This window comes from Nesoenas mayeri, assembly GCF_963082525.1.
Source record: "Nesoenas mayeri genome assembly, chromosome: 8".
In the NCBI taxonomy this organism is placed as follows: domain Eukaryota; kingdom Metazoa; phylum Chordata; class Aves; order Columbiformes; family Columbidae; genus Nesoenas; species Nesoenas mayeri.
This window is the reverse complement of record NC_137554.1, coordinates 5,536,187-5,564,160: the sequence shown is the minus strand read 5'-3', so window position 1 is coordinate 5,564,160 and position 27,974 is coordinate 5,536,187. Positions and strand designations below refer to the sequence as shown.

The window sequence follows — 27,974 nt, the reverse complement described above, 5'->3', positions numbered from 1 at the left end:
AACCACTGGTGTAAAGGAATGAGCGTCAATTGACCAGAATATTTACATTTTATTAAATCTTTACAATCAGCAGTTATAATCAAGTACACAATTATGTACACAGATTATATACATTTTAGCCCAGACTTTTACATCACAGTACATAGTTGCCCTTTAGAAATATTGTATACGCTTCTCACCAGACAGCGAAACCCAACAATAGTGTTACAGCACCTGGTATTAGACATCTTTCTTAAGAAAATAGCTGTAAATTGGGCTGGCTAAAAAAAAAACACAACAAAAATGTTATAAAATCTGAACATACGCTATTTCATTCACAGAATGGGTTTCTTTCTCTATGTCCTGACTGACGCCTTTTGCATAAGATGTCCGGTTGTCACTCATGCTGCACCACCAGGGACGCGGGCAGGAGCGGAACCAAAGCCGGGCTCGTTTCCAAACTTCATTAAGAAACACGAAATGTAAACAATTGAGAAGATTCCTCCGAGCTCAAATGAGAAATTAATTGGCTGCTGTGAATTACATGGCCTGGAAGAAGCGCTGGCTCCAGCTGCGCGTCCCCAATTCTTCCGGGTTCAATCCCACACAAATCAATGTACAACAGTGTACAGAGAACGGGGCAGTTACTGATGTACCAGCGATATCCCGCATGCAGACTTCAAAAAATGTGGGAAGAACCATTACTCCCCTCTCCAAAAGCTTCTCTTGTGTTGATGAATACATTCTTTTCGCTTTTTAACAGTGACAGAAAACCGAGTTCTCTCCAGAATGATATGAATGGGTTAAACTAAAAGCCCGTTTTCCTCCTCAGAAGGAAATACAAAGTGAAAATAACCTGAATAAAAGTGTCCCCCCACCCCAATTCAGTCCTTCCCAAAGGTCAGCCCCACCCGCTTCGGCTCTGTAAACAAGGCTATGGCTCTCGTGGTGGTTTCATAGGTAAAGGAGAATAAACTCAAAATAAAACCCAAAAGGAAGGAGGCAAGAGTTATGTGAGGTAGGGCCACCACCAAAACGCTGCTCCAAATCCATCTGGGATCACTCAAAATCCCTTCGAGGGAGAACTGGCCTCTGCTGCCTCAGCAAGAGAGGCAGAAAAAGCGCTTAAATGTAAATGAGCTGGTGGTGGCAAAGAAAGTTAATGTTTTAATAAAATTTTACATCTACATTTTCTGCAAGTAAAAGAAGAAAACCTTTAGTTGCTATATTGATGGTCTTATAACGACCAGAGGGCCTCTATAGCTATAAAAGTCATTCTATTTCCACCAGAAGAGCTAAGAAGCGTGAAGATGTGGCCCATGCCAAAGAACATGGGAACAAAAATGCTCTTTCCATGGCACTAAAGCACTGACAGACCAAAGGAATTACCGGAGTGAACACTGGATCTGCACCCGATGGTTCGGAGATGAAGGGCACTTCAAAGACTCCCATGATCAAACTCCTTACATGAGAAAACTCACGTAACACACACAAAATACCATAAATCCTCAGCTGAAAAAAACCTTCAAGCCCCGCTCGTCCAGTCCAAACCTCCACCCAGTTTATTTGTGCAAAAGAATGATAACTACCTTTAAAAGCTAATTTATTTAAAAGGACACTTAGTCACTATTCCGCTACCACTTCATTTCCTCCTCCAAATTACCTCCTGCTTGAGTGATCTGAAGTCACGGTTCTGTCTGTGGACGTTATTCTGTCGCGCTCCCCATAGGTGCCTGTGCATTGGGAGGCTCTGGCAAGTGCCGTTAAGCAGACACGTACGCAACGCTCGCCTGGGATTTCTCCACATTGGACAGGAATACACAGCAATAAATACAGTATGGCTGTACTAATTAACCGTTGCATATTCAGCACGTGTAATTACACCAGCTAAATGAAAGGTGCAGTTCAGATTGGGGCTTTTTTTTGTTAATTATTCCATTGTAAAGACAGATATAAACCTTCATTTTCAGCCTGGTGCAGCATATAGGCAGTTTTAATTTACTCTTCAATATAAAACAATTCTTTGAACCACAATTCACTAAAAGCAGTTTATATAAATCAAGTTAATTAGGGTTTTTTTGGCAGTTTCTTTGGACACAGTCAAAACGTCTCTCAGATGTTTAAACATCCCCGTTTTTATTTCCATCACGTTTTTCAGCGTGGGGATAACAAGGCGGGACTCGCACTTACCTGTAACAAACCCCGAGCACCAGCGGAGCGTCATCCTCGCGGCTCAGGCCGCTGCGCCCTCAACTACGGACCCAACGGCCAAAATTGTTGCGCTTCGCTGCCGGCGCTGGCCCCATCGCCTACGGATCACACGGGTAGAAGTTGCATATAAAAAGGATTACAAAGTCAAGCCATTAGAGGTCGAACTTGTAGAAAAAGGAAGAATCTGTTGTTATAGCTGATGTGGTGATGTTTAGTGTCCTTTTCAGAGAATATTGCCAGTTTAAACTCCGTATCTCGGGGTAGTTTTTCAAGCCAGGAGGACGCAGGGAACACCCGGAACTCAACACAGACGTTGTCCGCTCTACCTTCACCTCGAGCAGAACTTCCACAACACACCGTGAACCTTTATCTGCTTCTGCTGCCTCGGCTTCCCTGACAGAACCTGCTTACAAGGTCCACGTTGCCTTTGGTTTGAACAGTTTCTCTGGTTGAAAGAGGAGCAAACTCGCGTGTCGGAGTCGTTCTTGGCGCTAAGAGATGGAAGGAGCGATGAGCAACGCTACTTGGCCTCAGTACGATACGTCAGGATGAAACCAAACCGCTTCTCGCTGCGTCTTAAAGACACGACAGCTAGAAGCGCAATCTCACCCGCTACCAGTGAAGGATTTCGCAGGGCGGAACGGCGCCTCGGCTCCAACCGGGCCAGCGGCCGCCACCCAGCGCTCCCGTGGGTGAACCACGGGGTGCTCACCCCGCTGCGCCGACTCGTGCTTTCCAGAGCCGGCGGGAGCGTGGCGCCGCGGGCCTGGAACACGCGAGTCCGGGGCTACGGCCCGCGCAGCGGAGCCGGGCAAATGATTCGATTGCACGTTCCCATTTTTAAACAGGAAAAATTAAAACAATAAAAGAGCGCGCGCTGGATTTCTCTGGTCATCTCCAGGTGAAACCTGGTTGCTCATCACAACACTGAATATGTTTGCTAGTTCTCAGATATTGGGGCCTCACTTCTACCCAAAGAGCTCTCCATTTGGTTACTAACAAATAAGTTATGATTACAAGTCATAGCTCATCCTTTTCCATCATTTCAAATGCTTCTATATCTTCATTCCAGTCTGCTAATATGGATTCCATAGGCTGGGCTTTATTATCCCAGTTAACTGTGGAACCTGGCTGCGTGCCGGTCTGTTCCTGAGGCCGGCTGTCCCCTGGCGCGCACGCCGGCTCCGCAGCACCAGCCCCGTCGGCTCCAGGGACGGACGAATCCTGATTTGAAACGGAAACGCTGTCACTGTCCGCGTGAGCAGGAGATAGAGAATCGGGGTCGGGAACGTCGGAGCTTTCTCCTTCTTCGGGCTCCTCACTGACCGCACCAACATCCTGAGATGATGAAGTATCTTCTTCGGAATTTTGCTTATGTGAATCGTTTTCAGCTGATTTCTGGTCCATATTCTCCACTTCCAAGTCTTTGAGAGAGAGAGAAAAAAAAAAAGTGATTTGACCAAAACGAGAAAAGCGGCATTTTATTATGTGTTTCAAATGCAAAGCCGCTTCCCTTGACCTTATTTCCTCAAGGAAGTGCAGACTTTCCATTGATACGATGATCCAATGTTATTATATTTCACAGAGGGAGGTAAGAGCAGACATTTAAACACAGTTTAAACAAGGGCAAACAACTTAAATAGCGACTTCTGGGTCAGTGCTAGTCGCCATCCTTCAGGCTTAAGCAAATACCCGCTGCGTGCACTGAACTTTAATACTGGGTTTTAAAGCATCCCCAGGTCCACCAGGGTCTAAGCAAGGAGGAGTCGGACAGAGTTCCGTAAGCGACTGAATTGTGAATTAAAGAGAGAGCCAAGCCGCAGCCTCCCCATCACAGCCCCACTCACAGCAACAAACACGCCTATCTCAAGTACGGATTTAGCTTTACAACAGCCGTCCAGTTTAACCGGGAGGATTTCTCTGGAGTTTGACGCTTATAGCCAGCATACGGGACACTAATATTTCATGATTTCTAGGGAGATTAACTGCACAAGCCAATTTTAACACGGGATACTTACTGCTATCAATAATGTAGTTTGGAATCGTTTTACCTTTAAAGATTGTTGCTGGGATTCCAAACGGAAGCACAAGGAGGGGGGAAGAAGCAGATACGGATTACAAATCCTCAAATGCAGAGCTACCTTTTGTATTTAGTACTTCGTTAGAGCATCTTAACCATAGTTATCAACAGGAGGAACGAGAAATGAAGAAACACTGTGGCTTTCGGCAAACGCGCAGAAAATGAAACGCTGCTTTGCTAGAGAAACTTGTTCTTACTCTGCTTGGACACGGCAGCGCTAAGAGGACGGATTTTCTGCCACACGCCAACATTTTAATTGGGAATGTATTAGCTTGCAATTTTCTTGTATTATACAAGAAAAACTGCAAAACGTCTGAGGTCAGCAGCCTTATTTCTTACAATAAGCACTTCTCCTTAGGCAGGCAAAATAGTTGTAGCGGTTGTGCCTTTCGTTTTAGGTACCAAGAATGTCACCGGGGAGCTTGAGAAGAGAGAAGCATTTACAATGTAGGGCACTGAAAACACTGACGCTGTTCCTGACACCACTTCAAAGGAGATTATGACAAACAGGGTTCAAAAGGAATTCAAAAGGCTGGATTTTCACATTACTCGAATTGACATTTAACTGATGAACAGCATTTCTGGATGTTAATGGTAATTAGGAGGGGGAGCGGATAATGACACATCTCAGATAATGGCTTGCTTATGAAAAACCTAATACCGATGTCAAACAAACTAGCGCTACCAACTAATGTGTTTGTGCTTTTAATCACTACTGTACATTTCACATGGTGCCACAGCTCAGCCGGAAGCTAAATGCATGTAAATAACCTCAAATCTTACCTCTGTCTTTCGCTTTATCGGAAAGCAGCACCTCCACGGCCTCGTACTCCCGGATGGCATCCAGGATAATGTTTCCTTCCTTGTTGAAGAGGAAGAGCATGGGGATCGTGATATCATCTGTGTTCTTGCCATCGCCGGCCATTTGGAAGAGTGGGGCGGTGTCACTGCTGCTTCCCTCGTTGTCATCTGTCCCACACACACAAAGGCAGAACAAGCAAACCCCCGGTTAGATAAACACGCCACAACCCCCAGCTCCCGCGGCCTTTCTGAGCAGCTTCCTCCCGCCCTGTGGGCTTAGAGGATACCAGGCAGAAAACGGTTGTAAAAAGCAAAAAGCCAGCTTGTGTGCTTGTTTTCCTTAACCTTTTTCGTTTGTATCTCAAGTCTCCCTCAGCAGTTGGTACACAGCGCTATTTCAACTCAGTGATCCTTAAAATAACAACTTTTCATCTGCAAAAACAGTGATGATCGTCCTCCTTGATTTGTTTAGCTGCATTTTCTGCGCAGCACCAGCCAAAATGTTTCCTCGTCTTCTGAGAGCACAGTTTGTGTGAGAGTACTGTCACCTCAGAGCGTTCAACATCTGTCAGCTTTCCAGTGTCTGGAAAATACAGGTTGCATTTACACTCATGAAGAACTTAATTTTATTTACCAATGACAATGCCGCCTATCGCTCCGGCTTTCTGAATGTTTCGTGCCTTTTCAGCAAACATACACTGGCCTCGTTGCATCAGAGCGATTTTCTCTTTCACTGCCTCAGGATTAGTGATCTCTGAGCATCCATTATATGGCTTAATGGCTGCAACAAATCCTCTCGTCTGTTTGGAAAAAAGCAAAATAAGCCAAACAAAAAGAGATCATTAGAGCACTAGGTTCAAGCCTGCAAAAGACTCCTAAGCATTTTCATTTCTTCAGCTAATCTAGTGTATTTAGTGTTGTATTCTGTGAGCGCACGCAATCCTCACCCTGAAGCTGGACTTGAAAAGCAAGGAATGATCAAGTGAAAACCTACTTTTCATATCGAGTGTATTTTGTCTATACCTGTGAACTGCTGCCTCCTGGAATTTTTCCTCTGTTGCGCTGCATCTTGCCAACCGAAGTCATGGGGTTTGCCTGCTGCTTCCAACAGGGACCACTGGCTCTGGGCTATTTTCTTCTTCCATCTAGATACAACCTTCCGTAAAAGTTGCATAAGAAGAGCCTAATCTAAGCCTAAAAGGGCTCCTGCAAAGTTGTGGCTTGACTTAAGCCTTCCCTTAAATCAACATCTCTTAAGATATGCACTGCAGATTATATAAATTTGTTACAAATAATGCTATGTGTGGATATTACAACCTAAATCATGACTCAGGAGCACAGCGCAGGCTACAGATGGCTAAGCCACTCATCTAAAGACTGTCACTGCCGTCATTGTCATTGCTGCATCCTGTCATTTTAACCACTGGAATTAAATGATCACCCTCTAGCTGGCCACCCTGAAATAGCACCCGTAGTGTAAAACTTAGGCTATGCAATAATGAAACATGAAAAGCCCCATCAGCAGGGGCATATGAAAGGCAGGTCTTGCTTGACCAACCTCATCTCCTCCTACGACAAGGTGATGCGCTCAGTGGATGAGGGGAAGGCTGTGGGTGTTCTGTACCTGGACTGGAATAAAGCCCAGACTTGCGGTGAACGGAGCCAAATGCAGTTGTTGGCCGGTCGCGAGTGGTGTCCCCAGGGCTCAGCACTGGGGCCAGTTCTGTTTAATCTCTTTATCAATGATGAGGGGATCGAGGGCACCCTCAGTCAGTTTGCAGATGGCACCAGGTTGGGTGGAGTGTTGATGTGCTGGAGGGCGGGAAGGCCATACAAAGGGGTCTGGCCCGGCTGGATCCATGGGCTGAGGCCAATTGTCTGGGGTTCACCAAGGTCCTGCACTTGGGTCACAACAACCCCATGGACGCTGCAGGCTGGGGAAGAGCGGCTGGAAAGTGCCCCAGGAAAAGGCCCTGGGGGTGTTGGTGCCAGCGGCTGAACATGGGCCAGGGTGTGCCCAGGTGGCCAAGAGGCCACCAGCATCCTGGCTGGTCCCAGCACTGGTGTGGCCAGCAGGCCCAGGGCAGTGACCGTCCCTGTGCTGGGACCTGGGGAGGACAAACCGCCAACCCTGGGGCAGCTCTGGGCCCCTCACACCAAGAAAGGCCTTGAGGTGCTGGAGGGAGTTGAGAGAAGGGAACAGAGCTGGTGAGGGGCTGGAGCACAAGTGTGATGGGAGCGGCTGAGGGACCTGGGGGGTTCAGCTGGAGAACAGGAGCTGAGGGGAGACCTTCTGATCTCTGAACTGCCTGAAAGGAGCTTGGAGCCAGGGGGGGTCGGGCTCTGCTCCCCAGGAACAAGCGCCAGGAGCAGAGGAAACGGCCTCAAGTTGCGCCAGGGGAGGTTGAGGTTGGATCTGGGAACAATTTCTTCCCCAAAGGGCTGTGGGGCATTGGAACAGGCTGCCCAGGGCAGTGCTGGAGTCACCCTGGAGGACTGGACAGACGGACATGAGGTTCTCAGGGACATGGTGGACTTGGCAGTGTTGGCTTAATGGTTGGACTTGATGATCTTAAAGGTCTTTTCCAACCTGAACGATTCTGTGATACACGTCTTACATACCCCTGTTTTGTGTTTGGATAAGTCCATCCCAAATTGTGCTGGTCCAGCAGTCAAGACCACCCTGCCAAAGAATGGGTGGGAAACTATTTGAACAGCACGAGGAGGCAGCTGTTGCTCCTTCTGTTGCTGACTGGAGAGCTCAATCATTTCCTGCATGAACCGTAAGCCATCTTCAGCATCCAGTGAACTTGCTGCCTGAATAGTAAAGAAACACTAAGTTTCTTCTTAAATATTTGAGAAACTTGAAAAAAAAAATATATTGAACTTTCGTTTGGACCACTGGTATAAAGATTTTAAAATACAGAGTGGATGCTCACTGGCATTCATTTGTCATTTCAAATAAGGACGTTAACTTTTTAGCATCACACAGAAGACAAAGAACATACAAACATATAGACCTCCTAAAGAAAGGGCAGTATCCTGCACATCCAGCTCATGCACCTCGTTCTGCAGTCTGGCTGTCCCTCCTGAACCTTTAAGTGTCAAACATCATCGCTAGTAGGATTTTACTGCAAGTTTTTTAAAAAACAAGTACTGTCAAGCCTTACTTGCACTGCGTGCTGCACTAATTGCACTCTGCCATCTTTCAGATGAATCAAACTGACTCCCATCTTCTTCAGTATCTCCAAGTGTTCGGGATTACTGGCCATGAAATCTCTGGCTCTCAGTGGTGGCTTTGGTCCACTTCCCAAACTCTCTTCTCTGCCAAAAGACATTGGAGAGCAAAGCTTTAAAAACCAGATTATTCTTGAATTCTCACAAGTTATTCTTACCACCACTAGATTAGAATTCTTTGGAATAATATTGAGTAAAAGCCTCACTAGAAATCCACTTCTCCATTAAACCATCTTTTTTAAAAAGCTGTCAATATTATCAATAATTTTGTAGTGCAAAAAAGCACATGCAATGTTGATAACTACCATATGCTGTCTCTCAGTTCTAAACAGCCTTATTGTAAGACCGACTAAACACAGTTTTCCTCATACAGTTGATACTCATTTTACTCACGAAGTATTAATATCAAAGGAGTGGCCAGAAGGATAAACCTCCCCAGCTCTAACAGACTATTCCATAGTCTTCAAAACAGGTGAAATTAGATATAGTAGCATGATTTGCTTACTACAAACAAGAGCTGCACAACTGTTCAAGAGACTAGAGAAACTGATTTTACAAACCAGAGAGACAGAATTCCTGTAATACCTGGGCTACAATTCCTGCTTGAAGTATGTGACTGGTTAACCTCCTTTTGCTTTAAAAGAGCCACTAATTCCTGCTGGAAATGGACTGTCTTGCTGATGATGCCAAACATAATTAATTTGTCCTGTAGCTGGGCTATCCATGCCTAAAGGGCTCCAAACTCAAGCAGAACAAGCTCCAATACACCTCGCATTTCTCCTTCCGTGCATAACGGACCCCATTCCGTTCAGTCCTACACTAACAATGGACAGAAAATATGCATCTTACACTCTGGAAACACCCCGAGGGCAGCTCTTATCCACCACGTTTTTCAAGGGTTCACGAATGCTCTGAGCGAACATGGGGTCATTTGGGAAAAGAATCTGGGTGTTGGGACAGGTCCAGTCAAAGTTGCTGTCATCCAGCTCCGTGTACTCCGTCGTCTGAAACGAAAGACACACATCACCTGGTAAACATGATTGTATAGGAAGGAATTCAACAGATAGACCTACTTAAATTTCATCTGAAATTTAAGTAACCAGAATTTTTGTTGCAGGAACAGCTCATCTCTGCTGGCAAACAGAACTTCTCAAGGCTGCTCATGACACCGCTAGTGCTCCTGTGCTTTTATGTGCCGGAAACTAAGATAAGTCATTACGATTTCATTGGATTTTTGCCTGTATGAAGCGTGGACCAGCCGCAGGCCTTAGATAATTCTTGCTTTGTGGTCACAAACCAAAGATTCTCCTCCCCAGGAGCCACACAGACCTGCACGTCTGAATGGGCAAGGATGAATCTCCACACCATTCAAACAATATCTGTTTTCAGGAGAGATGACAGAGTTAACATTTGCACGAATTGCTGTTCTGTAACATGGGAAACCACGTGGAACGGTGATTTGGAGCCCTATTTAACCTGTTCTTAGTTTTGCAAATAACTGGTTGGATAATTGGCAAGTTATTTTCTCACCTATAAAAATTGAAGTAATATTTACCTGTTTGAAACACATTAGCTAATTACAAAATCTAGTATTTAAAGGCTCCCTAAAAAACAAGTCCTAAAAGGCTGTTAGTTTACTAGAATAGACGCTTTAAAATCCCTGTGCTCATAGTGTGACACACAGTAGTCACATCACTTAAGAAAGAAGGTCTTGCAAGCATCAGCATCATAAAACACGACCTTTCCTGTGTATGAACATAAATACAAACAGGATGTTCGGTTCCTGCTGCCAACTAAGTCACAGGCATTTGGGCTGTTTATAATCAAAATAATTTACATGCTCCATGTTTTCATATCATGTTTTCTCCCCATCAGATAAATTCCATTGAAGAGCAACACACTTGTCTTAACAAAACACATTAGAAGTCTGTGAACACCTTTTGCAATGGATCTTTGCCGCTCTGCTTTAAAGAGCTTAAGAAATCTGCATTTGAACCATGTACTCGATCGCCTTTATCGACCTTCTTTAACATTTGCTGTTCTCAAGGGAATTACACAGGTCAGGCCACCGGCTTTGGGAATCCTGCCCATCTTCAAAGTATCAGCTTCTCATTCTGGGAGAAGTCACGTCAAATTTATGATGCTCCAAGGTATGCTTGTATTATTATAGGTTATTCTGGAAGGTTAAGGAATTTGTAAACCCATAAGCGTTTTCACGTTTACACACCAGATGCTACTGCAGGGACTGAAACAATTGAATATCCCCAAAGCTATAGCTGGATCTTGTCAAACTAACTTGGTAGTGGTCTCAAAAAAACCTTGCAAGATTCGCCAAGGGCTTGCGTAGTAAAATAAGCAACAAAAACACAGGCACGCTCTTGCAATTTTTTTAGAAAAAATAATAGAAAATTAAAGTATCAAGTTTGTACAGAGATGGGGAATTGTTTTCTTTTTATATACAGCTAATAATCCACCGCTTTTTTCCCTCAAGATTCAATGGTGCAGAATGCAGTCGTGGGAACTTTACTCATATTCATGTGACTCTCCCTGTTAATATCATGAAATAGTTCATATTAAACCAAGTGTTAAAAACTGATGTCCTACTTCAGATTGGGAATTTCCCCCATCTTTTTTCCTCATTTCCTCTCGTAAAAAAGGATCCGCTTCAAAGCGCCACTAAAACTGCCGTGAATTTGAGCTGTTACTTACTGTATTTTTCTTAGAGATGGTTTGGTTTGTAGTGGAAAGCCAAAGTGGTAAGAGATGAGCTTCTGTAGTGAAGATATAATCTTCAATGTCGAAAATCATGTCTTCCTTATCAGCAAACAGCAGGTAAAGATATTTAAACATCTCGGCCAGAAAGAAAGAGTCCATTCTATGGAAAAAAGTGAATGTCCTTTAGGAAAATCCCCTTTTATCTAAAACATCAGTAAAACAAATATTGCTCTGTCTCTGAAGATTTCCTGACTATTACTGTTGAACTTACTTCCATTTAGTGTTCCTTCCACTTGGAAGAAATGATGTTTGGAGGGAAATATTTCAGCATGTTCAATACACAACGGCATTATAGAAACAACAAATAAACCTCATTGCAAACTTCTAGATTTGAAGTACATTTTGTTTGCAAGTAATTAATCTATTGCTCTGGGACAAACGAAACAAATTATAAAGCTATTTAAAATCATTTACAGACTATGACAAATGGGTAACTTAAGACTTGGTTACTGAACTGAAGACAGAGAGCTACTCACGAGTCAGTTAATTCAATTATATAAACAGGGTAGATACATTTTGTTTTCCTATAATGTTTTTATGGAAGAAAAATCATTGCAAAATCTTTCACCTGTCTTCATGACTCCCCGTACGAACGTCCTTCATTGCAGCAAAGCCGCAAGGTACCCTGGCGTACTTGTTCAAGTTCTCAATGAGTGTTTTTCCAACTTCTAGATAGTAAGGATCCCCTGTAGCCTATAGAAGAACAAAAGTCAAACCCAATTGTATAAGTGCACTTAGACTTACTGTACAATCAGCAGCTTTCCTTTTCCTAGCGCTAGTTTATTGATTCCCTACCTTCCCAGACACCGGTAAAGTCTAATTTATTAATAGTGCTAAACAGTCACAGGAGAGACTTGTGATACACAACTGCACTGCTTTTTATGGCCATGCAGATAAGCATGTGGAAGTATTTACAGAAACAGAAGACATTTAGACACTGTTCTTCTCTGCAAGGTACAAGTGGCTTCTGCTCTTAGTCTCTAAGATCTCTTCAAGAGAGATCAGCAATACCTAAGTCTATTTAAAAATATGGGCCTTCATCGCTGAGCGGTTTTCTTCCTCGTTCCAGCCACACAAAACAGAATTTCTAGAACACGTTTTGATACTTTCATCTTGTTTATATACAGAACTGGCTCCAGTAGATAAAATAAGCTGGAGGAAGTCTACTCATTCTATATTGAAATAAAACACCAACGAAATGGTAGGTGCAAGACAAAGCGACCCAAAGCCAGCGGAACGAAAGCGATCTTACCTTATACAAGAAGTAAGTGCTTTCGGCAAACTCCGGCCTTAAAGGATGCTGAGCCCAGTGAACTCTGAAGTCTGTTGTGAATGCCTGGGGAAGAAAAAGAACGGGCACAAATCAATTCAAGAATAAAAAGCAAACAGGGGTTTATTTTGCATCCTGCGTTAACTCTATTACAGCAGCGCAGGACTAAAGGCCCAGCACCAGTCTCAGGAGCTACAAAAGCATCTTTGCTTAAATACAAACAACTGATCTTTCAAAGTTTCCTTCCTAAGCACAAAGCACTTTAAAAAACACCCCAAAAACTCCTAAGGAGCCAAATCTTACCATTTTAAAAGGACTCAAATACATCATTCCAGTGCTTACAGAGCATTTTTCCAGATGAGGTGAATGTGATGTTAATTAAAATGTTGTCTATTAGGCAAAATTTCAGAACATTCTCTCAGAACAATCTTTAATAATCTTCAGCATTAATGCTACTACGTTACTAAGCAGCTACTGCTACGCGTGCTTATACAAGCTTTACATACTGAAATGAGTCAAAGTCAATTCAGCAACAGCTTCCTATTATTGTGTTAATTACGGTATCACTGAAGGAAAAATATGTCATAACCAAAACACAGTTGTCATGCATGCAGTACGGTAAATCGCATAAGAATGCTGGGGAAATGAGCCTTTGGTTCTAATAACACATAAATCTTTTTTCAAAGGGATAGCTGAGACTGCTCAAATCGAGGGAAGAATTACGTTTTACGCGATCAAAAAATTACGACCTTACCTCTGGAAGAAAGTTGTGCTTTTTTATAACCTGATACAGCATCTCATGAGTTTCAATAGCAGGTCTAATATCGCCCTTCAACACCTAAAATTCAATAGCAAAATTAACACTAATTCAGCATGCACAAGAATAATATTCCAAGTTAGGCACACTGCGTTCATGGAAACCTACAGACTGATTTCTACGTTTCCAGCAGACCATACTGTAAATACCACCCCTTTTCAGCCACTGATATTCCAGAAGAGCTTTTTAAGCAAAATCAGTGAGCTCTATGTAGAAAAAAGGTCTCTATCATTTAGAGGGAACTGTGGAGGAAATGCGATGCAGTTTGTCTTAAAGACGTAAATGGCACACGAACTAGAAAATTTGTCACCATACTACTGAAAACCAGCTTCATTTGAGTGTATTCATGGTTAGGAGTGAAGAAGCGAATCATATGGACATACTTGTCTTGATACTTCATGGCTAAAGAGGCACATGAACTTGCATCCTCGCACTGAAGTGACAGGAGGAGGGAGCACAGAAACCCTCATTCGGTATTTCTGAAAATCAGATTACTGAGATTGACTTGTTGGTGATATATCCAGTCTATTGGATTGTTTACTTGCTATGAAAATCGTCTACACATGGGTTTTAAACCTTACCTGCAAGCCAGGAAAGAAAGCCAGCAAAGAATCCATCCAGGTCCTTGCATTTAGCATCGGCTTATGAATATGAACGTCAAGGAGAAGAGGTGGTTGGCTAATGTATCTCATTATGGCATCGTAGTGCTGCCAAACACCAGAAAAATCATGAGTGTATATTATCAATACATTTTACAAACCAGATGTAGATCTCAGCCTATGGCATTTTAATTCAATGGAAAAAAAAATACTGGACTCCCAATAATTATCACATTTGGCAACGCACAATAGTTTCTAGTTTTGCAAACTAAAAAGGATATTAAATACTGCAAAACTCCACGTTATCACACACGCAATACACATCCCATTTTCCAAGTAACACACATACACAACAGTATATTCAGCAGAGGGTGATAAACAAGTAACTGTCACAGTCAGGCACTTTTTTGGGCTGAATCTTTAAGCAGACGCTAAAAAAAGCTGACATTTCTTTCTTTAAACAGGGGAATTCTAAAGCAAATGCATTTCAGGAGTGGAACAGAAAAAACAGGTATTAGAAATCAACAACTCAGCTGGACTTGATGGCTCAAAAGAACTTTAAAACCCACCTGTCAACTTGCTGGCTTCCAATTTCCAATAAGAAACATTTAAAAGACATAACTGAGGCAAAATATAATACTGGTGGCTCCAGGTTAGACATATGAAATAATGATTAAACTGTTGCAACAGGCCTTTAGCTACTGATTTATTCAAATTTTAATATTGCTTATGATATCAAATCATTCTACGATATCGATTTTTTTTTACTGGCTATTGCTATTTTCAAGAGAAAGAACACTCTTAGGAAATAATAATGATGCTGAGAAAGTTCTTAGGAATTTCGTGACCTAAGTGTGTTTTTCAGCTTCTAAGTATGATATATTGAAGAGTATACTGGGCCTTATGGTCTGCAGTGCAATGCAAGGTCCAGACCTTGATTTTCAGACCTTTTTTGTTGCTCCAGGACAGAAAGCAGTTGTACTATGGCTTGTAAGAAGCCCTTACGTTGTTTTATAGAAACATTTGCAGAATTACACTCTCCAAGGTGATGCTCAAATAGTTTGTCCTGTACAGAAAACAGGGGAAAAGGTGCAGAAGATTCCAATTTTCATGGAACGGGGTTGAAAATAGCTGCTCTGGTGACAATTCACCCAAGATTAGCAAAAATATAGTAAAAGAAAAGAGCTAGCACTAACACCAAAATCAGGAATTCTGAAGATGTCTTCATAGGCTTCTCAGGTTAACAGCTGACTGGCAATACAATTAGTCTCAAATTTGTCTTACAGAAGGCACAAGCCTGAGCGAGGTGTTAACTTACCGTGTTAAATCTCTCCAGGAAACTGTCATCTCCCAGCAAGACATAGGCTTTTAATAAATATTCATAATAGGAATCTATTCCCGCTCCAACTCCGCTATCTAGAAACGGTAGAGAGTGAAAAGGTGGGTTTGACTTGAGGCAGCTCTATGGACGTTTTCACTTGGCTCCATTTAAGAATTAAGGCACAGATGGGTGCAGAGCCACAATACTCTACGCTGACTGTTTTGCACTATCGGTGATACGAACAGCCGTGCATTGAAGCCCGTTGTTTCGCTTTCCCCATACAACAATATTTCTACTGGCTGCCACACACAACCACAGTCCTATTTATATTTATCCTACGTATTTATAGTAGAAACTCTGAAAATGTATCCCGAGGCATTCCCATCTCGGTATGAGTGAATCAGAGAACACTTTCTTTGCAATGAATAACAAAATACCCTTTCAGAGCAGGTTTCTCCAGCACTCATATTATATAACTCCGCTTGCCTACCCCATTAATAGTTTTAAATAGTCTAAATAAATGTTTTGGGGGCAGGAGGTTGTGTCAAGAGACTTTTCTTGCCCAAAACCACTGATCCCGGTTGGAATATCACGCACCTTTGCGGACCCAGTCTCCGGTGTGAATATTAATAGTAACGCCCACTAAATTGCTGCTGCGCTGCCTCTTTTCCCAAATAAAATCAAGCGCTTTCCGTGCGTATTCCTGCAATGACAAAAAACGCTTGTTAAAGGGAATTATAGAGAAAGGCAGATACTAAGGCCTATTATTTTTTTTCCCTATTGAAATGATGCTATGAAGCAATGTTTCATATATAACAACTATAAAACTCAGTATTGCATACACTTAAACAGGAGGATGTTATTCTGCTGCTGATTACAAAGTCAAGAACTAGAACAACCTTAGAACCAAAACTGCTGTGTCTTCTCAGACAAGGTGAAGCAGCAGCCCCTTTTCTTTAGTATCCAACTTACACGCGTTCTTTGTATACACAAAAAGTAGCTTTAAGGTACCAACTTACCCACCAAAACCAGCTCTAAATTACCAAATACACACAGGGGATTTTAGGGGGACAAGTTTTACCAAAACCCTCAACACAGGCCCAGCTGTGCTTCCATGAAATTAAATACCAGACCCATACTAATCCTAATCTGAAAAAGAGTGTATTTTTTTTGGTATCATATCAAAGAAATACTCACAAACATTTTCCTTTAGCTTCCTGCTGACAGTCTGACCTTAGATAAGTCTTGCACGGCTTCACTGGGACTATGTTTGAGGGGTTTTTGCCTTTTAAAGCTGCATTCTAAGGAACAAGTATCTCACTTTTCTTTTTGCTAGTCCTGAACCCTCTACCCAACAACCTATGGAAGTACCACCCTTTTTAGCCAGTTTGCAGTATATTTATTGCCTTCTGTAACTTCTTTCAAACAACATTAGTTCCTGTGGTTTTTAAACAGTCAAATAGACACTTTTAGAAATAAAAGCCCAAACACAACAAATCTCAACACACACAAACGTTTTGTGTGGAAGAGCTAAGATATGCACCCATTTGATAAACTCTATTCTTTCCCCCCCCGAATTACAGAAATGTAATAGAACACTAAGCAATAACTAATCCCCAAAAATAAAATAACATAGAAAGCAAACCTCAAATATAGATGTTCCTGTGAATCGGCTTAAAGCTGCAAACTCAAGGATCAAGGTACCTGCACAAGCTGTGCAGGTATCAGTTTCTGTTCCAGTCCGAGCTTCTGGATGCCTTACACCAAACTTTAAGTTAACCTAGAGAACAACAGAGATAATCATCTTTGTGTTCCCTGGCTGAAAGATTTACAGGCACCCCTTCGTTTTGTTTTGCTTTACCACATACTGACAACTCAAGGCAAGATTTTTCTGCCATTCAAAGAATCTGTAGCAAGCTTTATTTGAATACAGCAAAGGATTTTACATGGAGTATTTTTAGATTACAGCCACCTTTGCCCTCTTAAAAATCTGGACGTGGCCCATGAAGATTAATCCGTTTTGCGCTAAATTCACAAGCTGATCTTTCACTGACTTTGTGAGCGAAACATATCAAACCAAAATGATTCTTCTCAGCTACTTGGTGGTACTTATAGTAGCAGGGAGCAAGACAAGATTACTATTACTACTTATGCACAACAACACATCTTAGTATTTTCAGAGCTGGAAATATAAGGATTCAGAGAGCCTAAAACTGTATTTTAAAATACAAGGTAGCATGTATTACAAATGAGCCATGTGTCACCTTCTGATTTTCTGGACACTTCACAAATATACAAGTGGTTTTAGAAACCAAGACAAAACCAAAACGACCAAAGTTTTTGCTTATAGAAGTAAATGTGGATTGCGGAAAGCACAGAACTTACTCTTGGGTAAGGGAGACCACTAGTGGTGTTGAAAGCAGGTAGAAGCTTGTAGCCCAGTTCCTTCGCCATGTGCAGAAGTTCACCGTTGTACCACTGCATATATTCACCTTTTTCTTTCAGCATAATCGCCACTGAATGCCCACCTAGGAGACCTCTAAACACAAGAAAAATGCCCCACAACTCAACAGGTATATTCAGTTGAACGGCAAAGCAGCAATTTCTATGATTTAGATGACTACTGTGCTATATTCACATAGCCCTGATTTTCAGAAATGCGGAGCACATGCGCTTCCAGTTTTAAGCAAGGTGAGCTCTCAGTATTTTGGAAGCAATTCTTATTATTCAGGAATCACTGATTCATCAGTATAGTTAGGCAAGAATAACAACTAACACCTCTAAAACGGTATATATATTAGCTTAAAATTAAGCTGCTCTGATCCTGCTTTTAAAACAGCGGCAAGTTGGAACACAGACATCCAGAGGTCCCTTCCAACCTGAAATAATCTATTACTCTAAGTATTGAAATACTCTGTTAAATCAAGTATTGAACAGTGTAATCTGCACAACTATTTCGATTAAGACAAAACACTGCTGCCTCAGCATGCACCATTTATTTAATCTAAAAAGCTCCGCCTGCAGCAGTTAGATGGGGGCCAACTGGATTCCATATCACTGCATGGGATCCTGCCCAGCGCTTTAAAACCTGGCTTAGGTAGGTGCTGAGCTAGGCTGACAAAGGCACAACTGTTTTAAATGAGGTGGAACGGCACAGAAAGATGTGCCTTAAGGATGTTGAGCTAAACCCCACGTTTTAAAGATCTTTGAAAACATAAAGTTTACTCACCCAAGGACTCTTATGTTGGTTTCAAAGACAGACACAACTATGTCGTTGTCTAAATTCACATCCTTTATTACTTTTTTTACAGCCTCTTCAAACTCTTTGGTTTTATTTAACACCTGGAATACAAATGTCACCAGGTGTTTAGGTTCCAGCATAGCTAATACAGTCACACTCAGGTGTGCAAGAACAAGTGCGATTAATTAAAAAATAAAGCACTTAACACGCCTTAAACTGATCTTTGGGTTCTGCAGGGGCATCCTCTGATGCAGACTGACATGAGTATTATAGTGTTATTGTTTTTCTCATAAGACATGAAAGCGAATAAAAGGTGAAAGAATAAAGTCACTGAGAATGTACCTAAACTATTACCCAGGGATTTACTGTTGGTTCCTTCCCCTAATCCCAGGCCTTGGCTTGGGCATCTCCTACAGATTTGCTTTCACGCTTTCTCTGAGTTCAACCCGTCTTAAAGAATCTTTGTGACTTATCCAATTTGTTACGATATGGACCTTTAAATCCACAAGTGTTAATCTTGCTCTAAGATGGGAAAACAAGAAATAAATCACAGGAATCCATGTGAGCGTTTGATAGAGACTGGGAGTTCCAGACTCCACGTTCACAGCATTTGCAGAGCATTATAAGAGTCACACACCAAATCAGTGTGGTGAAGGTTTTCAAAGCTTTTACATTTGTTTACCTGGAGACGTGAATGGCCATTGACAATACATCAAAGAGACTGAAATCTAACAAAAAGTAGTTTATTAATGATCAGAGTCTTCTACTGAGATGGAATGTTACGTTTGACAACATTTCCTGGCGACACATGTCTAGGGTTGCATTTTTTAATATAGATTTAAGCGCGTGCAAATTCATCCATGAAACATGTCCATACAATTTTATACCGCAGCTAATTCAGTAGGCACTAAGAGACGTTCACCTGTAAGCCAGCATGTTGGTTTAGACTATAATGGGAAGGGAAATTCACATTATTTGTTAAATTAAGAGCCCAAGAAAAGCAGCAGCCACTTAGAACACGTGGTTAAAGGCAAAGAAAGATCAGGGGTTTTGTAAATAAAGTAACAAAATAGAAACCTAAAAACAAGCCTGAACATCAGAAGGCTTTTCTTGTTTTATCAAAGTTTAGCAACAGATTAAACTTACCACAAGAGTGTCCAAGGTATCAATCAAGGTGAGGGAAAACCTACAAAACACAATTTAAACCAGATTTACTATAGACGTGTACGTGTAGAAGTTAAGTAACTTTACATAGTACCCAATGCTACTAGAAACGACCCTCTCCCAGCCCTCCAGCTGCTAAAAAGTGAGTTGTACACAATGAGTTTAATATCAAAACAGCCTACCGAGTTTTTCTCCTTTGTGAGGGGAATAGGAGCCGACAAACAAGCTCTGATTATGAAGGCACCTTTATTGACTGCAAAACTTGCACACCTTTGGTAAGCAAATTAAATTGTAATTTCTATGCCCCAATCAAATCTACTAAGAAACTCAGTAGAGAGGTGCAAAGTCTTTTTCCAGTCTCTTTTGTTAGTGCACACCAAGTGATAGGACCTCTGGCCTAACCCAGTAAAACCACGTTAATGGGAAGAAATAACATGCACAGATTTTCTAGAATATGATGATATTAAAACTGAAAACTTGGGAAACGGTGAATATAAGTAAATATAAGAAATGCCCAATGTTTGAGACCCTATAGGCACCATGTGACTTTGCATGAAGCATAATTAAAATTCTAATTAAGCGGTGATATATTATGATTTTCTTTAACTGGAAAGATATAATGGCAAGAAAAAGGATTAAATAAGAAATCTGATCAATAATAATACTGCTGATCATCAGGAACAGAAAAAAAGCAAGTAGACAGAAAAACGCATTCCAAGGGGCTGAAAGGTATTTTTACTCAAACGTTACTATGCAAAAAAGGTCATTAAAAAGAATGTATGACCAAGATTAAACAAAATATTTCCTTAACGCTTCTTTCCCATCAGTCGTATCGCTCAACACTTCCGAGGCAGCACGTTTATATAGGAATCTCTGTACTGAGGAACTTGGGTACTTAACAAAAATCACATATTCAACATTGGAGTGATTAGAAATACTCTTTAGGACAAGGACGTCGGCTTTGATTAACACTATTCTGCTTGGGGACAATAAGCAGTGATACTAATAATAAAAAAGCATCACCTGTTTGTTCTTAAGTATTTGCTCTATAAACTCCACAGATACAGACAAAGGAATCAACACCAAACACAGAGTGATTCAGCTTGTATTGGATTGTTCAATATAACATGGAGAAAAACAGTCCTTAAATCTACATTTTGCCAGCCAAGCGATCCGTACTTTGTATTATAAGCTATCTCAAGTGAAAAAATACAAAGAATTTCCATGTCTGAAAAACACTTTTGTATTTTGGCAAAGGCCTCAGGCCACCACACACATGATAATCATTTGACTCATTATGTTTGCAGAGAACTTGCTTTTAAAAAAGGCATTTTAAATATCACTTGTAAGGCCAGCATAATGGCTAACAGTCTACTGTTCTGTGCAGCTAATTAACCCTTTTCACTCCTATTTAGCAGTCAAATATACTAATACCATAAATGACTGCTCACATTTGCAAGGCTTTCCTATGGAAAATACATGGATTGAAAAACACACTATTTTTGGATCTCACCGAGTGGTCAATTCTCTTTTTCTGATTAGTGTACAGTTTGACACCAGGGAACATCATGGGAGGAAATAATATGTATTTCTGCCTCACCTGTAAGAAGGTCACAATTAGAGCTTTTTTTTCCAATAGAGAAAGAGAAATTAGGTAAGAGAAATTAGGAATTATGGATTTATCTGCACCCACAGAATCTCTTTCCACCAAAGTCGGTGGACACGTCTGACTGAAGAAACGAGCTTTACGGGCTGCAAACTGGACTTAGATTCCTATGTGTTTACATGAGAGAGGAACCTGAGACACTGACTTTCCCAAGGCATCATCCACGTCCCCTCGGCTTGGTTCCTGGCCCCGCACCCGTCCGCGACAAGTCAAAGGCATGAGCTCGTCGGCCGGATACGCGTGTTCCTGCGGGAGACACAACAAGGGCATGAGTTACAACTGCTCCAGCAAATCTCCAGAGCCGCTTCAAATTGCGTCGTTAAGGTATATATGACACTTTCTCCAAAGTTCCTGAGCTTATCAGCTCAAAGATGAGTTTAAAACCTAAAGCTAAGGCAGGCATTAGCAAGCAGATGGTGTTTCATGGAGAAATTCGACTTTAAAGTCGCTTTGGAAACACTTCCAAACGAACAGAAGTGACTCAGGGGCACAATCGGTGACAGATAAGAGAACTCGCTTCGAAGGGAAAAGAGTAAATTGGTAAATCACGACCCAAGGCATAACAAAAGATAACATTCATTAAAAAAGCTTGCCAAGACTGAACCTTTTACAAATATAATGTCTCTTAAGAAAGACTTTGCTAGATTTCTTTTGGAAAGGCAGCGGCTACGCTGCAGAGCAAGCTGTATTGTTATAGTATTTCTCATCGGTCCAGCAGAAATAGCAAGAATGGCACCACTGCAGAAGTCAAGCACACGGAATCAAATCCTCTCTCCTATTCTCCCTCTATCTGTAGGTTTATACTACCACCAAAATGGGATATCAAATGAAACGGACACAAAACTGTGCAACAGGAGAGCTTTACTGAAAAGGTTTCAGAGTGGCCACTGACATTAAGAAAGATGAGTCTTAAATATATCTAATTTGAACAAACACACATGAAGTTGCTTCTCCATTAGAAGCTGAATACACCTGATTTGGGATGGAGCTGCTCTCCTTTGATTTCATCAGGAAACTGGTTGCTGTATCGTACACTCCCATTTTACTTTTAGCGGAGAAATAACATACGGCGGGATGAAAAAGTTCAATTACTGCGCCGAAACTGCAATTAAACACATTCAATGTCTTCCCAAATATACTACACAAAAAATAATCAATATTCAAACATGAAACAGAGAGGAAAAGAAGGAACATTCTCCCATAAATAAACAGCTTTTGCAGCAACTTCTTTTGGAACTGATAGTTTGTCTCCCTGTCTACCACTGTCCCAAGTAATTTGGTCTTTGCGCGAAACTTTGTTCTCCTCAACTACAAAAGCCAGAACCCCAGTCATTTTAATACAGCTCAGATGTTTCTGAATATCTGTGCAAAGTATTCAGAGAAGCAGATTAAAGAAGGACATGACAAAGGCAATGCTAAAACTAAGATCTCTGCCTTAAATCATGGAGGGAAATGTGATAAAAATTCTAGAGAAAATGGATGTTTAATCTTATACAATCATAAGGAAGCAGAAGGATTCTGAACAATAAAAGTTCGCTTATTCTCTGTCTAGGGATGGAAAAGTTACTGGGTCAAGTGATTGCCCAACCTGTAACTTCTGTCCTTTCAAGTCACCTCAACAGAAGGTGGCACGACTCATGAAATAGAAACATGGCACACACGTTACAACAAACACGCTTCTCGAAATATCACACAACTGGAGCTCCGCAGATACTCTGGGATGTCGCCACATCCCGATGGAACAGATGATCGTATTGCCTAATGTCAGGATTGTCCATTCTGCACAGTTCTTCCATGACACAAAAAGACACATCGCTACCGGGGCTGTAAAATCAGCGTGACCGACATTCTCACACGTTCTTTCTGACAGTCAAGAATTAAAAAGAAAAGCCCTGATTATGACAAATATTGTTGAAGGACTGGAGAAAAAACCAAACCCAAAATACCCAGTAGCTTGTTACTCAAAGCTCCTGTTAATAACCGAAACCAAGCAAGGACAAGGGAACGTCTCCTTGCATGCAAATGTGAATTTTCCGTCTTCTAAATACACGAGTCTGAAACGCCTATTAATAGAAACAGAAAATCAAAACTTTTCAGCTGGCTGTTTCAAAAGCAGCTGCAAAAATACTTCATCCTCTTGTCCCCAGGATCAAGCCTGACACCCTCATATTTTCTTCAGCTTTAAACAAACAAGTCTTATTTCCCTGTTTGTTTAGTGCTCCAGCATACGTGGCAAGTAAATATCCTTGTGGCTTCCAAGTTTCCAGGACAGCTGAAGCTTTTCATCCAGAATCTCCTTGCTTCAGATGTAGCAAAACACCTACTGGTTTATAATTTATCACAAAGAACAGTAGGAGAACAGATCTCTTCTCTGGCATATAACCTTTTATCCACTTTTGCCAAATACAGAACAGTTTTTACTTTAGAACTCACTGAAAAACCCAAGCCAAGTGCTTTTCATGGAACCAGGTTCCAGGTAACAAATTATCACCGGAAAACCTGATGCTTGTTAAACTGTTGTCAAAAGCAAGAGCTAATATTAAAAATCACACACACTTTGAAAATGCTCTTGCGTGGCTTCCTATCCATCAATTCTAGAACTCTCATGTACTGTATAAGCTTGGAACTCACGGGCTTTTAAGCTTATATTACGTATTAAAACGTTAAACCAGAAACTGGGGCGTGTTGCAAGATCGTGTCCAGAGACAGCGGCGGCTGGTACTGCAAGGATGGTGCAACTTGGAAAAGTTTCTGCAACAGCCACGAAGAATGGACAAAAAGATTAACGTAAACGCAGTAAGAATGCGGCTTTTAGATTTCTCTGCTTCATATTTACAGTTTCTCCTCGGAAGTGGAGATTACTTATATTTGAAAATAATTATTACTTAAGGCAAGTCAGCCCACTCTAAGTAGTCCTTTATTCTTGAACACATTTAAGCGAATGTATTTCGAGGTTGACGAGAGCACAGAATGGCTCATGTGTCCAGAACATGAAGACACCTGCACAGAAAGATCCCAAGTCACATTAAAAGAAACCCCAGCGCGCGTGGCTCACTGTCATATGACAGTCACATCCTTACAAGAGGCCATAACGCAGAAATGTCACCAGATCCCCTTTTTGCTCTTACTTTGTTCTACAAACACCATTTGTAAAAGAGCTACCAAACCGCATCACACGTATCCTGCCACACAAGAAATATTTCACATCATTTTTAGCCACAAAATAAATGAGATCGATTTGTATTCTCCAGAAGGTGCTGACAGCTCTTCACGAGCTTGCTATTCCTTGGATTTTTAGGAGTCTGGCATTACAAACCAAATGGTTTATCAAAGATCAAAATAAAAAAAGCCATATGAAAGCCATAACCCTCCTGACACGGCTCTTCCTGAACATAACACTTGGTTGTTTCCTTTTCAAGGCTATGCAGGTGCTCTTATTTATTGTAGCTTTGTTTTCGGCCCTACCCCCCCGCTGGTTCTCTAGAATGCCACGTACTATAACTTGCTTTCTCTCCCAGGTCAGCAATAACAACTCTGAAATAATTAAACAGGTATTTCACTTACCATATAATTGCTATACGCATGATCAAACATTTCTAGCACTTGGTTTCTGAAAAAGAAAAAAGAGAAAGCATGAATGATCTGCCTCACAAGGGCCTTTAACACACTGTCTTAAAACAGCAGGATGTATTCCACTTCAACAGCTGAACATCAGTAACTCTACTAACGTGTTCTACCCAAGTAAATTAAATATAGCATAATAATTTTTCCTAATTCGGCTCGTTTTGTTCACCGCAGAAAGACTTTCTTCACCAAACATGAAATACAGTATTTGGGGAATCTCAGCCTCCTGTGCTTGCTCTTAAATAGCTGTAGATATCACCAACACATTAAAGCTGGAGACGGGACACATTCCATACTCAGCAAGAAACCAGCAAATACGTTCTGTTTGTAATCACCATTACTAAAACCAACTGACACAGCAGAAATCCCTGTCTGGGATGCAGAAAAGCACCATCAGTTATGCTCTTCCTTGCATTACAAGTCTTGGCAAGCAAATACTAAAGAACATCCTTGTAGACACATTCATTTTACACGTCTGAAAAGCAGTCAAGGTGAGAAACGCTACTATGTTATAGAAAAACACTGGTTTTTGGAGACAAATTGTTCCTGACCGCTTCACTGAGAAGCCCTGCAAGGCAAAAGAGGACACTAATTTCTAAGCCACCACCAACGTAATTCACAATCTCTGCTGATAAGACCGACCATAAAAGAGACAAGAACACCACAATTATATTCTAAATATCTGACTCAGGCTGATGACTTGGAAATTTAAGGGGTAGTTTTAACTCATCAAATGCATTATGTCATCAAAGGAGCAGAGTACGATGCCTTTTCAGGCACCTCACAAGCTACATCCAGTCCGCAGTTCTTTGGCCCTTTGCAGCAGACAGACCCCGGGGCTCAGCACACAAGTCACACAGCAACTTGCAGTTCATTTTCTGATAGGATCTTGTCATTGAACAAACACACGGATCACCTGCTCTTCCGCGGAACTCAGCTGGGTCGGAGCGCCCAGACACAAACCACAGCACGGCGTGAATTGCAAGTGCAAGTTATGAATGCAAAAATTGTCAAACTGTCGGTGAATAAAGGTTAAACTCATGTAGCCGCATGAAGAAAAGGCATAAAATACTATATATATATATTCAGAGTACCTTGAGAACCCAAGGTGAAAAACCCCAGTAACTATAAACATCAGACCTAAACATCAACTTGTATCTAATGATTAATACATGTGAATGTCTCCAAGGTTCTCTGGTAGATTTCTGCACCATTATTCCGTGCAAATGACCAGTAGATGGGAAGAGGATGATGATTAAACTGCCTCAGCAATACGCCAAGATCATGATACGCTCATTGACATGTTTGCCTATAAAAATCCTCCACGACAAAGTGCAATACACTGGTACCTAGATTGTAATCTTTATGCTTCAATTCCAAACCATATTAACAACAAGTTTATCACTTCTCTAAGTGAAGAATCAGTTCCTACACGCATGGGGGACCCAAGTGGTTCACACCAGGCAAGAACACACACAAACATTCACCATTTTTATGACTCCCTGGACTGACCAGAGGCACCGCCATAATTAGACCAACCGACTATGGGTTCAGATTTACCTTTGATCGCTTTTACCCACAATTACCGGCAACCACCGCCTGCAACCTTCAAGATTGGTGCTCCCGAGCACATGGCGGCAGTTGCAGGGCTCTTATTTTTTGTTGCTTTAAAAACAAACAGTTGTAGAGGTAGTATGATAGTGAACCATGTCCCTTGGGCTTCTTTTTTCCCCTCAAGACTGTAGCGGTGATTATAGGGGCAGCAATAAGATGTGTGTATGCTTGCTGGGGCGTTTTGCTGATGCCTAAGAGTATACAACAATAAAGTAAACTCACACTGTTCACAAACCAAATAGTGTCAACCCAAACAACTTTTTATATAGGAAGGACTGGTGTACATCTCATGCCTTCAATCCTAACCATGCCAACTCTACAAGACCTAAAGAGTTACTTTTAAAATGTAGTTAATTTTTATTTCAATGTGCCACACTTACAAGACTAAAATAATTAATTTTATGACCATACAGATTTAAAGGGGCAACACCGACCTTAGTGTTGTCATCCCTAATTATTCATGATTTTCCAGCAAATTAGAAAAGGGAGCAGCGCAATGAGATACCCGAGTATCTAAAATTCCTGTACTTTGCCCACTTCATGCTATAAAATATTGTGTTTTAAAATGGGATTTACACACAATTCTACAGAGAAGAAAACCAACCAGTCTCCTACGGGATAAGGCACAAACCAGCCTTTAGTTAACCCGCTAATTTAAGGTGAATACCTGCTTCGGAAATGGCATTAGAGCAGTAGAGGAACAAGACCGCCCCGAGCCCGGGGCAGCGCGGTTCCCCGGGCCCGGCGGACCCCAGGCGGACTGCAGGCGGACCCCAGGCCGACCCCAGGCGGACTGCAGGCGGACCCCAGGCCGACCCCAGGCGGACCCCAGGCCGACCCCAGGCCGACCCCAGGCCGACCCCAGGCCGACCCCAGGCCGACCCCAGGCCGACCCCAGGCCGACCCGCCGCCGTTCCCGGCCGCTCGGTGCTCACCCCAGCTGGCGCTTCTCCTCCTTGCTCATGGCCCCGGCGCCCGGCGCGGCCGCCAGCACGGAGGAGGCGGAGAGCAGGCCCAGGGCCAGGAGCTTCCACGGCCTCCTCCAGCGGGGCCCCCGCTCGCTGCCGCCGGCCTGGCAGCCCGCAGCTCCGCTCATGGCCGCGGCCGCCCGCCCGCTGCCGCTAGGCCCGGCCCCGGCCCCGGCCCATCCCGCCCCTCAGCGGCCGCGGCTCCGGCGGCTCCCAGCGCCGACGCGCAGCCGGAAGGGACCGGGCCCTCAGCTTCCTGTGGCGTAGCCAAGGAAACCGCCTCCGCGCCGCCGGCTTCCGGGTGGCTCCGCGCGCGCCGCCCCGCCGGGCCAATAGGGGAGCGGGGCGGGAGGGGCACGTGACGGCGGCGGCGGCACGCCCGGGGAGAGGGCGACGTGGACAAAAGGAGGGGCGGGGGAGGAGGGAGGCGCGCATGCGCGTGGCGCAGGACTACAACTCCCGGCATGCACCGCGTCGGCACCGCCTATCAGCACCACCCGCGTGCCCCGGGGCATGCCGGGAGTTGTAGTTCGGCTTCGCTCACCCCTAAGGTCCCTTCCTTCAACACAACCCCAGATTGAATTACCACACACGCACACAACAGCCG

At 42.6% G+C, this 27,974-nt stretch overlaps 1 protein-coding gene across 5 annotated transcripts; it reads right to left on the bottom strand.

The window, feature by feature from the left end:
* Positions 1-41: 41 nt before the first annotated feature.
* On the bottom strand, positions 42-27,531 carry EDEM3 (ER degradation enhancing alpha-mannosidase like protein 3). Of its 5 annotated transcripts, none has more exons than XR_013922450.1 (22): positions 27,335-27,531; positions 24,726-24,771; positions 21,307-21,407; positions 19,478-19,517; positions 18,320-18,432; positions 17,476-17,629; positions 16,736-16,870; positions 15,688-15,793; positions 15,088-15,185; positions 13,752-13,877; positions 13,554-13,649; positions 13,108-13,191; positions 12,336-12,419; positions 11,652-11,776; positions 11,018-11,183; positions 9,158-9,312; positions 8,242-8,395; positions 7,694-7,888; positions 5,706-5,871; positions 5,054-5,239; positions 1,643-3,614; positions 42-440 (listed from the first exon to the last, which is right to left on the bottom strand). XR_013922450.1 is itself a non-coding variant. In XM_080349142.1 (22 exons), exons 3-22 carry the CDS (start codon positions 22,115-22,117, stop codon positions 3,211-3,213), a joined length of 2,706 nt encoding a protein of 901 aa, XP_080205268.1. In that variant the 5' UTR covers positions 22,118-22,263; positions 24,726-24,771; positions 27,335-27,431; the 3' UTR covers positions 42-3,210. The 5 variants fall into 5 exon arrangements, 4 of the variants coding, with proteins under 4 accessions (XP_080205268.1, XP_080205266.1, XP_080205267.1 ...); XM_080349142.1 differs by adding an exon at positions 22,100-22,263 and having other exon boundaries at positions 42-3,614; positions 27,335-27,431; XM_080349140.1 differs by having other exon boundaries at positions 42-3,614.
* Between the last annotated feature and the right edge of the window lie 443 nt (positions 27,532-27,974).